Source organism: Ptychodera flava, chromosome 12, assembly GCF_041260155.1.
Source record: "Ptychodera flava strain L36383 chromosome 12, AS_Pfla_20210202, whole genome shotgun sequence".
Lineage (NCBI taxonomy): Eukaryota > Metazoa > Hemichordata > Enteropneusta > Ptychoderidae > Ptychodera > Ptychodera flava.
Window position 1 is genome coordinate 26,137,157 of NC_091939.1, and position 15,335 is coordinate 26,152,491.

The 15,335-nt window shown below is 38.7% G+C and overlaps 2 protein-coding genes across 2 annotated transcripts in view; both read left to right on the forward strand.

Moving 5' to 3' along the window:
- Positions 1 to 260, forward strand: part of LOC139146209 (uncharacterized) — a 19,580-nt gene extending 19,320 nt beyond the window's left edge. The window contains exon 32 of the mRNA XM_070717616.1: positions 211 to 260. Within this exon, the coding sequence (XP_070573717.1) occupies positions 211 to 260 (50 nt within the window). The remainder of the gene's footprint in view (positions 1 to 210) is intronic.
- Positions 246 to 12,678, forward strand: LOC139145521 (uncharacterized). The gene is made up of 22 exons (XM_070716750.1): positions 246 to 369; positions 710 to 835; positions 971 to 1,151; positions 1,643 to 1,858; positions 2,442 to 2,596; positions 2,933 to 3,111; positions 3,584 to 3,713; positions 4,141 to 4,336; positions 4,636 to 4,811; positions 5,041 to 5,230; positions 5,562 to 5,717; positions 6,619 to 6,841; positions 7,011 to 7,090; positions 7,660 to 7,779; positions 8,072 to 8,219; positions 8,390 to 8,541; positions 8,953 to 9,044; positions 9,307 to 10,398; positions 10,586 to 10,761; positions 10,994 to 11,225; positions 11,433 to 11,516; positions 12,035 to 12,678. The coding sequence occupies exons 1-22, from the start codon at positions 352 to 354 to the stop codon at positions 12,125 to 12,127; spliced, it is 4,215 nt and encodes a 1,404-aa protein (XP_070572851.1). The 5' UTR covers positions 246 to 351; the 3' UTR covers positions 12,128 to 12,678.
- Positions 12,679 to 15,335: the final 2,657 nt, after the last annotated feature.

The window sequence follows — 15,335 nt, forward strand, 5'->3', positions numbered from 1 at the left end:
ACATGAATATGAAAATAAATCTTTCGACGACGTGTTTTAGACGAAAGTTTTCTTGCATGTGTTTTCTTAAACAGTTTAGCTTTAAACACTCAATATGTGTCTCGTTCCAGCCCGTGAACGGTATAGTATCCCACTGCATTCTGTTTCACAGAGTTGTTTGAATTATGTCAAAGTTCTCAGCTGACACATTATATATTAATTTGCCCGCAGGTGTCTTCTTGCATTTACCAACCTCTGAGGGAAGATCCTGTCCCAAGTAGAGAATTCTCAAGTGATTCGTTCACTGCAGATAATGGATGGCACACTGTCAACAGTCAAGGGGTCTGGGGCACAGGTCAAGAAGATACCATTATGTTCAGACCTAGTCAGGTATGGAGTTGTCGGTCATTTTGTCTCACTTAGGCTTATTTCAGTTTATCAACTAAGTTTGCAGAAACGTACATTTTTATGTAGTTTTTCCTTGTACACTTTTTGATGCTGATATATAGATAGTCGCGTTGGGGTACACCAGACAGAGACAATACGAGATCAGTACAATGTAGATTGACGAGCCATGTAAGTTATCAAAGTCTGACTGGTCTGATATTCTATGGGTATTCTGACTTGATCAAAAGCAAATTCGAAGCATCGAACAATAAAAACTTAATGACTCGTCTGTTCGTCATTGCGCTTTTGCACGTCAATCGTTACAGTTCCAGTCGTCTTACAGGTTGTCGCTGGTAATCAAAATGATGATTTGTCAATTACAATGACACGTGACGTGACGAAGGAAAGGATGTATTCTGGTGCGATTTACCAAACAAACCCGGATGTTACTGAAGGAGGGAAATACTCGGTAAGAACTCTTAGCCACGCATATGATTTCATGTTTCATGTTCTGATATTGAAGAACAGGGTATCCCATACGTGGAGTAGAAATCATGAAAATGCTATAATAATTGGCTCGTTTTGGCTTTCTCTTCCACTGAAGATCGATATCATCGCGGCGTCCGGTGATTTGTCGGCCATCACTAGTGTGGTATTCTGGGATGGACCTGCCGGCATTGCTGGTGACTACGACGCGCCACTGCTCAGAAAGGAATGGTTCGACGACGATCGTGAATATGATGATTGTGCGCTTTGTTGCAACACAAACACTACCCTGGAAGGAGGTAACTGTACAAATTAAAAGGATACTGAAGTCATATCAAACACCAACATAAAGTACAAAAATTTATCAATCTGTTCACTCGAACACAAATAGCATGTGATTGGGCAAAGAGAATGCTAGATGAAGTGGTCCAACAGGATACAATCATCCCGTTGTGGTCTGCCAGATCCAAAGCAGCCGCTAGGAATGGATCCCCTGATAATCTCTTCCAGTTGCGTAGTATGACAGAGACAAAATCTCCTATCCACTATGTAATCCTTAGGGAGTGATGGGTCAGTGACCTAGTCTGTCTTTAGGATTTTGTCATAACTTCTGTACCTAGCTAGGAGTCAGCAAGGGCGCTTGCTTACAAATCAATCAAAGACAAAAAATTAGAAATACACGCTACGGTTTGAATCATCACTATAAAATTTGCCATTTTAAATAAATCTTACAACTGACTTGACCTATTAAGAGTAAATATTATATCACTGTTGTCTTGTATCCCTGAAGATGCTAGATGCCTGTGCAACTGTACGGAATATTTTGATCAATTACGTATGAGTACTGCACCTCCCGAAACAACCAGGATGACGACATCGGAAGCGCCACAAACGACCACTGTACCATGGGAAATAGAAAATGAAGTTCCTCCCGACAATACATTCCAAGGAGACCCCGATTTGAAGTTGATGTCACACCAATCGATGGGATTTCAACTTCATCCAGGTCAAAATTTGAATTCAAATCTCTGAACATATACTGACAGAATTCTGACATAGTTATTCTTTCATTCAAAGTGCTGATTAAAAATCTATCAGAAATGTTGATATCGAGACTGTGAATTTCCAAGGTGCCTCGTCCTCTGGTAACACCATGACGATATCGAGACAGTATACCCCAACATTCTAGCAGTTATGAAATACGGCGCACACATCCACTGCAAAGTTGTGATGTTCATTTCAACTTCAATGCAAAGGTTGTTCTAAATTTCTTTATACATTGATTTGAAATTATTGCGTGAGTGAGTCCCCGAAAACTAAGATGACTATGTACTAGGAAAGTTTTTTTTGCTGTGTTAGAATTTATTTATTTTGCATGCTACTTCATGACACAGTAATTTTTGTATCGTAACAAGTGTTTTTGAGATAGAAATGATATCATGCCATGATATTATTTGTGAATCTAGTTGATATCTTCAAATTAATGAGACCGCAACGTTTATAGTGGCCTGGAGTTGATTAATGTTTGATTTATATTTTTGTAAGAGTTAATTAGACTATATTAATCTAATTTCTATTCTCCATAACAGCAATTGAAGTTGACGGGGAAATCAAACATTTTATCGCAGTGTGGTTCAGATATCAGAACGAATCAACTGAACCTGAAAATGTTTTCATCGAGCAGTTGGATTTCGATCCGTCAGAGGCCTGGCATTCATACATGATGGAAATCACTCCTATTAAGGTAAGTGTTATCAATTTATCCATGTAATAACATAGATACACACGTAGATACATAGATACCTAGATAGATTGATAGATAGACATATACATACATACATACATACATACATACATACATACATACATACATACATACATACATACATACATACATACATACATACATACATACAATTGAAAAATCTGAATAAGAAACAAAGGTTTGAAAGTCAGATGAGCGATTTTTATTTGATTTGGAATGTAAAATAGCACGACTGAGACCTACCATGTATGATTATCGATATTTTGTCTGCATTCTGAAGTTTAACTCCCTCCATAATTTTTCTTTCAATGACAGGGGGAACTTTCGGTCCAGTTATTCATTGATGGCCGGTCCGTAGTGTATATGTCTGGACTGGTACCCTTCAGTGAGAACACACAGTTTACCATTCTTGTGAGGAATTCAAACGGAAACGTGGCAAGTTTTGATGACGTGTTCAATCCACCATCCACAAAAGCTTCATTCAGAAACATCAGGTAGGCAGATGTAATGCACCAGTACATTGATATGGGAAAATTCTATGAGTCTATTTCTGAAAGTAATGATCAAACATACTACATTATATATGTATATTTGATACGGTTCATCGATGGAGCTCGAGGCTCGCGGTAGTCACGGTTTTGTTATAGGTCACGATCTCCCTAAGAACATTGTTAAAAAGCGATTCAAGATGTATCTGAAAGGGGTACATTGGCAGATAGACTGTACAACTTTACAGACTCAGCGATGTTAATATTTAAACACAGGAAGCTTTTCCAAGAAAGAGTTGTTTTCAATAGCTCTGAAATTATTTCATCACATGCCTGTTGTATTTCGAAATGTTATGATATTCCGAAGCATTTTGAAATATTCTTTATCAGCGAAATAACACTGTACAGTCCTCACGAGAGCATGTGTTTACAGACTGCTATCCTTAAACTTACCTCGATCTTTTATCACCGTGTTTAGATTCCCACCGTCATCAGACGCCCTGTGCAGATTTGGTGAGCCTTTCCGTAGTGGTGACAACCCAATCATAGCCTTCTATGCGGGCATTGGATCAGGAAAACTGATGGATGATGTTGTACCGTTCTTTGAGGTTCGTACTGATACCTTAAAAGTTCTTTTGAAAGAAATTTAATGAAAACGAAAATTGAATAGTGAAAATAAGTATGTCTTTGCCCATTGACCCTGTAACACACGGAAACCAAAACGTGAATATGGAACCTGACTTGCAGCGATTCTCAGAATGCTAGTTAATGTTGAACTTGCCCATTCTGCATTATTAAAATCTAGTCCAAGTTATCACCGGTGACCTTTCTGTTATAGTAATTAATAAAATGAGTCTTTCAACGTAATAACTTTTTCAAATTTTTCTTTCTATACGAGATATGAAGCGTTTCGTCTCAATACGTTGCAAGTAGTCACGTGAAACCATCATGAAAGTCCCCGCCACAGATTTAAAAGACATGTTGTCAACCATTGTTTACCTTACCCATCATCGTCACTTATCCTTCACCTTGCAGGTCAGCCGTCCGTGCATACCCTGCAATAGTCCGTGCGTCAGTGGTACTTGTGATAAACAATGCTCAACCACTGAAGCGAAGCGACACCTCGTCAGAATAGACAACATTGAGTTAAGTACCAACAGAACCGTTGAAGAGGATGGTCAGCTTCAGGTTGTGCCTGCTGTATATTACATAACCATCAAAGCTGTCACAGGTATAGATATCTTGTTTTTAATGCACTATCTTAACTTTACATTTATCTGTGAGTAGCTTATAGTTGATAACCTACACGCAGCCTCTAGAAATATTTGTATTAACTGTACTGCATATTTCTTAGTTTGGAAATGCAATTTACATTTAGACCACCAGCACACTTACGTGTACTTTGCGTTTTTTCTCTCTCCGGTCTTGTGAAAAAACATAAGACTACTAATTATATGCTTTTGTTTTATTCAATTTTAAGTCAAAATCAAACGAACAGTATAACATAGCCCTACACTTTCGCTATGACAGGTTCTGGGCGGTACGTGATAGCGTCCTCTGATGGTGTGTACGTTGATGATACTCCACCGATCTTTGACTATCTCTATCATGTGGATAAAGCGTGGTCAGAAGATGAACCCGTGACCTTCCAAGGCAGTAACTCAACCATTGCAGTACGATGGAGTGCGTATGATATTGGAAGTCAGGTAAATAAATGGGAAGGATATCAAGAAATGTAAGCGCTATAATATCAATCGCCAAATACTCCTGAATAAAGATACATAGTTTTACACCAGGCCAACATGAGATACCATTACTGTACATAAGCACCAATAGTATTACAGCTTGAACACGGTCTTTCGTAAATCCATCAAATAATGAGCATCATTGTAGTACAGATCTTTCTTTGTAACACTATTCTATCTTGTTTTATAGGTATATGAATTCAAATGGGCTATCGGCACGACCCCTAACGGCACAGACATACAGGATTTTGTTTCAGTCGGACTGGACAACTTTGTTTACAACGAAGAGCTTGAGGGAGCGCTTGAAGATAGGAAGACTTACTATGTAACTGTTCATGCCACCAACAACGCCGGCTTGAGTACGGTTGCAATTACCTCTGGTAAGTTTTGTTTGTTTGTTTTTTGTTTTCAAAGTGATGTTTCATTTGTGTGTAAGACAAACTAGACTATTTTCAATGGAGCTCTATCGAGAAACTGGTAGCACTGGGAAATACGATAATATGTCTTTTCTGCGACTTCGTAATTTAGTCCGAATCGTTAGACTTTCTTCGGTTAAACACATTGTTATGATACCAACGTGGAAATAAATTCACTGTTACGAGATTTCAATTTTAAAATCACAAAATATGCCTTTTTATATCGAATAACATTATATCACATTGATTTACTGCTGAGGTATGACATTCCTATATTATCACTCGTTTTCATTAGGTGTTACCTTGATTCTGACACCACCAGACGTTTCCAATAGCAACATCACCATACGCTGTGGCAACAGCAGCATTGCGGCGTCTGATCTTTGCGGCGACCAGTCTGGGACAGGTCTGACCTGGGATGAAGTTGACGATGACTCAATCGAAGCCTACTGTAAATATTTTACTATATTATCATGTCAATAGCAAAAATTTGTCTTCGGTAATTTTCACTTTGGGCAAGAATGAAATGTGTGTTTCCTGTAACCCGACGTACCCTGGTTCATACCCTCCGACCCTAAACGTTTTTGTTCTACACTCAAAGGGAAATCCCGCGATTTGGTAAACAAATCGAAATCAAGGGCGATTTCAAATATATCATGCAACCAAACATAATTACTGTCACGTGACTTGCCTGACGTAAACGTGCTCTTCGTAACAACTGAAAAGGCAAACCCGATGTCAAAAAGCTAGATCGAAATCTGACGCGCATAGACACATGCATTAGAGGACTCACTCAAATTTAATTTGTATGGAAAAATCATATTTCGTTCCGATGAGCCGTATCACCCAATGGCCCCTGATTAGACGTGAGCAACTATGCTTGTCGGAGAAGTATACTGTTTTCATTTTTGGGACAGTGTTATGACTTGAAAACGGATATCATCGAGCAAAAAGACGAGGGTTGTGATGGCCAGCCATGATGTTCAGGAATTATAGTGTGTTTTACAAGTAGATCGTTTAAAAGAGAAAAGTAGTATTGGATTAAAGATTCCAAAGGCTTTGGTGAAAACAACTATCATAGTGTTCACACGCTATAGTTTGACTAAGGTTTGTGGATTTATAGTGAAATAATAAAAGTAACCAAGTCAAATTTACATTTTCAAGTTGTTAAGCCGCATCGCCTTCCGAAACGTACGTCGACCGTGTACACACGTGCAGTCCGTTTCTGAATATATCAAAATTTACAGATAAACTTGCGTCATATATTTTCCACTGAAATCTTGTTTAATATTTTATTGTTTTGCCTTGAGATACATAATAACATTGTCCACATCATGATTTCTTGTTCGTAGATTTTTCAATCGGCAGTACTGAAGATACCGACGACGTGTTCCCGATGTTTCAAGTTGGCTACAACGAATCAGGCACCGTGGAAATCATGAATGGGGCAATTCACATCGGCGGTGAAAAGATTGCAAATATTTCAGATGTCAGAACTTTGTCTGATGGTTCGCAGAGAGATGAGTCGCCTGATGATGCTGTGTATAAGAGTCGTTTTCATATGGAGCCGGGAAGGTAGGTATCGTTTAATTTTTCAAATTAATGAAAAACTCCAAGTCGATGTCAAGATCTTACCTAGTCGTACAAAAGAAAACCCTCTTGCCTAATCCTAACGCGTCAATAGGAATCTGAATCTGGAGTTTTAATTGTAAAAGCCGCAAGTTTTTATTGCTTGTCTTTTCAGAACCTTGGTGTCAAAGATCACAGTTTGTAATAAAGGTCACTTGTGTAAGAAGATGGCGGTATCGAAGACGACGATTACAAGTAAGAAAAACATTACACTTATAAAGTAATTTTTAGGGTTATATATATTGCTTGAAACTGTTGTGTTGACTTCGTGATAACATTTATGTCCTCTATAAAATGTAATACCTAGGAAATGTGATTCAGTCTTGAAACCTGACGGATACCCACACAGAGGATGCTCTGAATCGGACGCTTTGATAACAGTATTATTTACAGTAACAATAAAATTAAGAATCTGACATTGACAACTTTACCACATACTGTAGACACTGGTGGTCAATCAAAAAGACCAACTACACGATCATGATCAACAATCCACTTTTCAAATGTGTTGATATTCCACATGCATAGTGTTCCGTCAATATTTTGTTGTTATTTTTTTATGTGGATTGAGTATCAGTGGAATATTTAAGTACTTTTGCACAGAGTGTAAGACGGTATTGCTAAATTGAGCATATATGCATTGATAATGACCCGGGCTGATTTAGTATTTACTACTAGTGCCGGGTACTAGTAGTTCAAAGGCGCTCCATTCGACAATAGTACATTGAAAATTGATATTTGCTAAATAATTAATGTATAACTAGGAAATGGTGATCTCATCGGGAAACCAGGCAACGATTCACGAATTGAGATGACATTAGTCAGCCATGAAGCCGGACCTCACAGCGACGTTTCTATTAACGTTTTGTCGGAGACCCAACCAGGTATTGTAGACATCATTGTTCATATATCCCCACCAGTGTATCCTTTTCACCCTGGAGTGATGACGTATGATAACGCTTCAGTAGAAATGCATAAACGGGAAAAAAGTGTCCCTGACCACACAAAGTGAGAAATTCAACACTTAATGATTTTAGCGATATTTGATGATTCTATGCCCTTTGCCCAGGATTCGTGTGTGCTAAATTGGTCCGCAGAATGTCAGCGAGTATTTCTAACACAGTCACTTCAGATCGTCTTACAAATGACAGTTTATTCTTATCTATCTATTCACAGGAGAGGACACAGTAACTTTAACTGCAGGGATATTGACCGCTGAAGACATTAATGCCGAATATACTTCAGATGCTTCGGTTGACTTTAAACCATTTATTGTTAACCCTGAAAAGACAATGGATAAAACTGATAGGTTTTTGAGAAAGAGGTAAGATCAAAAAATATTAATTGTGCAAGATTATTTGTACTTTTTGCAATTCATTGTACGCTAAAGAATGTCTATAATGTAGTGGCTGGCAACTTAAGATACTTGCAAACTGTAAATACGAGAGCGCTATCAACTGCACTTACAAATTATCCATGGTTCTATGCTTCCAGAATCGAAGACATTATTGGTCAGACATTCTACATAACAACAGTTGAAAGTGTAACTCTAAAAGAGCCCATGAATATCACCATGGGATTCAATGTATCCTTATTTGATGGTGATGACATTGAAGGGGAGCCACGCCTACTGTACTGGCAAACTGGTAAGATGAGGGTTTATGAAAATGTAATACTATCTGATAGGAAAATATTATGATAATTTAAGTGGTGTATGAGTAAAACAGGAAAATGGGTGAATATCGTTTATATGAAACTTCCTTCTTTTTATGTATCTTTATGTTACTTGTTTGTCCCCTTTTTTGCTTAATATGGTATGACAATAATTATTATCTTGACACATACATTGAACTATCAATAGTCAAATGATATGATGATTTATTTGTGTAAATATCATTCTTAACAATGACAAGATAATTCTCAATCGCCATTATCAACCTTTCCTTACTGTAACCAAATTTAGAGACGGAAAATAATCGACATGTCCCCACTAGTACTATAGCCAAAGTCACCGACAGAGTATAAACCTTTTCTGTACTGTACAATTTGATTCTTAGGAACTCAACAATGGAAAGATGCAAGTCACACGTGCAAAGATACTTTTGGAGAATACAAGTATGATTGGAATGACGGTATATTGAGCGTCAAGGTAGAGATCAAAGTTCAAACTTTAAACACCAAATCATATTCGTAGATTTCCATTACTTAACTTAGACAATGACAGTTTTCGAATCATCGATTATGATATAGTTCGGACAACGTTTTCCATGTTTTGCCTGTTTGGTTTCTTTTAAATTGTCTGCAATATGGATGTCAATTTTCGTCTTTAATATCAGTGGTATAACATTGAAAGGGTCATTTTAATCACAAGTTTGGCTGAATTATCTTATTTTTATCACCACTTCGTACAGGTATGCTCCACTAAAGTGGACACTTCTACACAACGGAATCGAAGAAGTGGGACGGGTGACATGTTTTCTGGCCCTAACCAGTTTACGGTGGCCAGAGTAGGGCCGTTTGTAAACTCGCCACCCAGGATAACGTCTGCAAGCAAACTATGGATGTTGGAGGACGGCGGAACCTTGAGATATCGCCTGACCTATACCGACGATGACGGAGATACTGCCACGTTTTCTGTAGAACCCAATTCTCCAGAAACTGGCGAAGAAGTAAAAGTTTCAAAGGAAGGTGGTTTTAGGTACACACCATGTCTTGACTGTTACGGAATCCATGACATCACAGTGTCTGCGGTTGAAGAGAGATACGACGACTTCGAGGCACTGTCAACAACAAGGGTTTTAAGTGTCGATGTTCGAGGCCAGAACGATAACCCGCAACTTGTCATTTCAGTCGATCACAAAAGTGCACTTCATGGCGACGACTTTAAAGTGACGTTCACCATCGAGCAAAGAAGCGCGGACGATCACAGCTACCGAGGACTTGAGGCTGTTGTCGGGGCCTTCGACCCAGACACAGCCGATAAATTAACGTTGCTCTTTGACGGGCCAAGGCATGGAAAGTTTGAACACAAAACCCAACACAGGCAAATCAACTTCATCGATGCAGACTGTTCGGACATTGCCAATATCACTGAAGATCATCTGACGATAGATACACCCGAGACACCCGTTGTGGTACATCCCTGTGGACTTGTCACTCCACATCATCGTGACAGACTAGCCTGGGTTTTCAGCGCCGTACGTTACATGCCGCCGGTTGAATACATCGGGGAGGACTCTTTCAAAATCAATGCTGTCGATCAGGAGGGTGCCCATTCCGAAGTAGCTACTATCAGCGTGTACGTCCTCGCCAATCCCTGTTTGAACGGAGGGTCATGTAGAGGGCCTCAATCCGATCCCGACTGCTTGAGTAAAGAACGCTCCAATGGTTTTGATGGTTACTCATGCATATGTCCACCTGGATTTACCGGAGAGTTTTGTGGAAGCACAACGAACAAATGTCAACCAAACCCGTGTCCATACAATTTCACATGTGTCGATATGGTAAGCACGTCATCGTTGCGAATTGAAAATGTAAAACTATTTTCAGAGTGGGGGTTTTACAATGTTATGAAAACTATGGAACTTGTTGTGTTCAGAAGGAATAGTCACAAATTATAAAGTCGACAGTAATTTAATGTGAATTATAACAGCATTAATTCGAGTTTGCGCCTGTCTCCTGATTTTATAGGTCGATGCCCATTCTTGCCACTGTGAAAACATAGACTGGCCTTGCGGTGGAAAAGTGTCTGCCTCGAACGCTGCAATAATCGCGTCGATTTGTGGAGTAGGGGCTTTGGTGATCGTTGGAATGATGATAGCTTGGCGTCGACTGAAACGACAGAAGAAAAAGATGAACACTGTAGCGTAAGTGAATGTTTTAGTACCTGTTTACAAACTATGGTATATACTGTACGTAATCGCGTAAACACTCTCCGTTGCACATATTGACGAATAATGGATTGGTAATTGAAATATAGGCAATTAGGCAGATGAAGGGAGAGAAATGGCTGCGTACATTGGTTAATTGACAGATAGCTCACCCAAACTGAGTTCCTTCGTAATCGCCTATCAATTTTAAACTCTCTCTTTATCATAGCCCTTCACCAAGTGACATCACGCATGAATACACGCAGCCTCGGTCAGACAAAAGAACAGACACCTCACGAGACTCTACTCCCGATGTTGAACCAAGTGACGTCAATGACAATGTAACTGATAGTGAGGTTGGGAAGGCTGAACCTGTGACCAAGGATAAAGATGAGGATGCACCTCAGGTCATTGAGCTAGCAGACATGCCTGTTACAGCTCGCAAGGAAGACAAAAGCAAAGTAAGTTTTTTTCTTTGACTGCGAGCGATTATCATTTGAAAAATTAATGCAGTGCCTTCAGGTCAACACATTTTTCTTCACCAAAATATGTTCCTAAGATGAAGATTTTTCATCAGTTAAAGATACGTGGTTTGTTTTTCATTTTCATGTTTTCAAGAACTTAATTGCATTGAAATATTTATTGCGTTATTTCACCTCATCTTGCAGGGCCGTAGCTTTGACGATAAAGATGGTGACCCTGTGCCTATCATAGCACAACGGTTCGGCTTTGTTAGTAGGCCCAACGCCCCTGTGAGTATTTAAGGATTCGTTCACTCGACGATTACTGATACTCTCATATGGAATTCTAGGCAAGAAAGTAAATAAATGACGAAAATTATTATCATTGCAAAATAGAGGGTGTAGTTTTCAAATAAAAACTTTTTTTGTGTTCTAAATATTGTGCGTACTGAGTACAATAATAACTACTGTATAACAAAATAATACGTGTTGTTTGTTTGGTGATACATCCCAAGTGACCACAATATAGTCGGAAAAGTGTGTAAGGTAAACTATAGGTCATTATGAAAGGTATACTGTCACCTGTTCCAATTTTGCCACAGTTACCATGGAAAGGGAAAATCTAACCAATCACAGATTTTAAGCGGGTGACCGCTTTTTTAAAATAGCGCCCTCACATGGGCATTTGCATACCGAGGAACGCCCCTTTGACCACATATGGGCATATATTTAGATGACAGGTGACTGTATACCTTTAAGACTCGGCCATTTTGACGACAGATTAATTATTATTTTCTATTTTCTTTCAGAGAATGGCATGGATGCATGGCAACAATGGCTCAAGAACTAGAGCTGATGACAACGAGCAAATCGGTCCACACTGTAGTGAAACGGAAGCTTAAAGATGACACCGCCACGGAACTGACGCCCCGATGATTCGAGATACTCGTACATAGCAACTAGACATAAATTAGAAAGTCAGGGAATATTCATATAATAAGCAAAGATAATTAAAGCACCATGATGACCATTTCTATTGTGTTCTAGATCAAGGAAGTACGTTATAATGTGGAATGCAATTTATCATACAGTTGGAACACACAATATCTTGTAAATTTCGCCTTTCTGCCGCCGCCCACTTTGTGTTGTTTGCATTATTTTTGAGTTTGCATTTGTCCTATAATCTGGAGAAACCTTTTATTTGCCTTTGTGGTCACTCAACAAACTATGCTATGCTGATAATTTAAATCTGTATCTTTCACTTGAAGATTATAACAACGGATTTGTAGTTCTCAAATTAACCATCGAATTCTCATAAACAAGATTTTAGGATAGTGCTTGATTTGTGATCCGACACTCACTAAGGAAAGGTTTTTTGCTCAGTAACATTGTGTAAATGCAATATAATGTTTGTTTGTTTGTTTGCAAATTGAAATATTAAACAAGGCAGCATAAAATGAAACTAGGCTTTTGCGTCATTTATTTGCTTGCAACCATCATATCGGGAAAACATATTATTGTATAGCTTGTCAAATGCCTAATTACTTTGGGCGTTCAAGTGCTTAAAGTGTGTAAACATTAATATATTCCATAATCCTCCTTTAAGCTGCCTAAATTAATGTCCTAAAGCAGCCACACCTATCTCATGTTGTCACAGGTGGTTGCTTTTTAAAAGTACCCGATGGCGTCTATATGCCATCGCTCTGTGTTCTGTCTTTTTATGTATCAACTGGAAGATCTATTCGAGCGCAGGAAAAATTTAAATCATTCAAATCTAACGATGGACAATTGGGGATATTGATTGAGCCAATGCTAAGAGAACCAGAAATTCCTGGAACAAATCACTTAAAGGGAAACAAAGATGCTTTCTGAACATACCAAAATGTCTTGGCTACAACTAGTGATTTTTAGGTCTTGAGTGTGATAATTTGAGATAAACACGCGGGCGCTTTGTGACTGACATCAAGTTTCAAGCTCATTTATTGGGTACAGCTGTTTTATCTTATAGAAGCTATGGTGCTCAGAGCTCAAATACTCCGTTGAAAGATAGCCATATGCGTGAAACGTCCTGAATATTCTGAAGCTGTTCTTGAATACAAAGAAGAATCAATACCACTCACTGTACGTCGGGTAGCAGGTATCCATCTGCAAATTGATACCTAGTTACAAGTAGCAACTATGTATTATTCCCATTGCTTACAACAGTAATACATGCCCGTTGTTAAAGTTGTCCCTGATAACAAAAGGCACCTTTCTCAGACGTCAAAATGGTATGCCTTTACACAACAAATTCTTCAAGTCGAAATCGTAAGAGGTGTAGGAGTAGTAAAGAAAAGGTGGTCACTGGGATAAAGTAAGAATTTTACACCCATTTTATTCATTTATCTACATGAAGCGAAGGAAAAATTAACCATCCATGTAACTAAAGTATGACCCTGACCTATATACGAACTCACGCGCAACAGCTTGCGCAGCAGTGCATTGTCCTGAACTAAGCAGGGAAATTCCCTGCTGAGTCAGGTCCTGGACTTGCGCAATGTGCTATGACTCACCCCCACTATCAAAACGGAACGACATTCTATTCTCTCTCTCATTTGTTAGATAGATTCTGACTGAGCCGTACCAGAGCCGGTCTGCTCTTACAAAGGCAACCCTTCGGTTACGGTTCCGAAGGTGCGGGTCTCGTTTCTGGATGTGAATTTTATCTGCTGGCTGTTCCCTTTTCACTATGTTTGGAGTCGTCGGAACGAGCGGAACCATAGGGATGTTGCGCAATACCCCTATCAGAACACTGTTGTGCAATACCCCTATCGGGACGTTTCAGCAGGGGCTTTCCAGGAATTTTGCAATACCGTTCCAGTTGCTTAGTAACTTGTGATGTCATGTTCAATGTCTGTCATTCTACAGTTTTCAGAAAATCGTTCCGATAGGTTTCTGTGGAATTTTTTCTGAACGACTCTAGTTAACTTGTTCACCCGATAGATAAAATTTTAGTAATTTCCTCTGAACTTAAAATATGTCGGAAGACCATTACTTCAAACAAAATGAGACGTTTCAGATGAATGGTACTGATATCTAAAGTGTTCACTCTTTTATCTCTACGTACAAATGTAGTTCCTAAGTCGTTCTCTACTCTATTCCCACCAACAAAACATTCAATACTCATTTCATTGCGATCTTTATCGATACTTATAATAATATCACAAGTTGTTCTGTTATCTGTTTTCATAGCATAATATCCAACCAAATCGTCAAATTCATCTCCCGTAGCTAACTTTACACATCTAATGAGAACTGTACCATGTTGAAGTATTTTCATATTATCAGTCATCTGTTGATTTACTGTCTGTAAAGTGAGAACAGCTGCCTCATCACCAACACTTTTAAGACCCAGTTTCTTTAAAGTTGTGTCCCAAAATAATCTAACTGGAACTCCGCTAGCTGTATACGAGCAATAATTCTCCCCCTCGTTTATCACTTAATCCACCTTCTTCTTAGTGTATTATCTGCCTTCATTATTGTATTAAGAGGACTAATTTTAAGGTGAATCGGTATACCAAGAAGTGCAATGTATGGATTCGTAGGAGTAAGCCAACTACGAAAATCTAACAACTTGTACTTGTTAACATTGCTATCGAAATAAATAACATTTGGAGTTCCTGGCAGTTCAGTAACTCCACCACTAATTTCACTATCCAATATATCTAAGATGTTACGCGGTACATTATAAGGCATGAATTTCTGACTAGTCGAATTCCATGTCAGTGCAAAAGGAGTAGGATCGTTTGAAGCCTTTGTGGCGTCAATTACGGTTTCATCAATGTCTGTAAGTTCGGAAAATTCTACGGCATGTTCGTGGGGCGCCGCGGCTAAAACGAAATATTTTTCGCGGTCCTTGTAACGAAGGACATAATCCTTATTATGATTAGTAGCTATCTTAGTATTATTGTTAACTTTAACATCACTCAGATCTTCAAGCTCAAGATTTTGTACGTGAATTGTACCTTGACCGAAGTTACTTGGACCAGACATGATTAACCTATATACAGTGAAAAATAAATAATACCTTGTAATAATATACAACATACAACGATGATCATTAAGATTGTA

What these genes read in the sequence shown, in the direction of transcription:
- LOC139145521 (XM_070716750.1), top strand. An exon ending in AACCATCAAAGCTGTCACAG is followed by an intron (nt 4,337 to 4,635) that starts GTATAGATATCT and finishes TCGCTATGACAG; the next exon opens with GTTCTGGGCGGTACGTGATA. An exon ending in CCTACTGTACTGGCAAACTG is followed by an intron (nt 8,542 to 8,952) that starts GTAAGATGAGGG and finishes TTTGATTCTTAG; the next exon opens with GAACTCAACAATGGAAAGAT.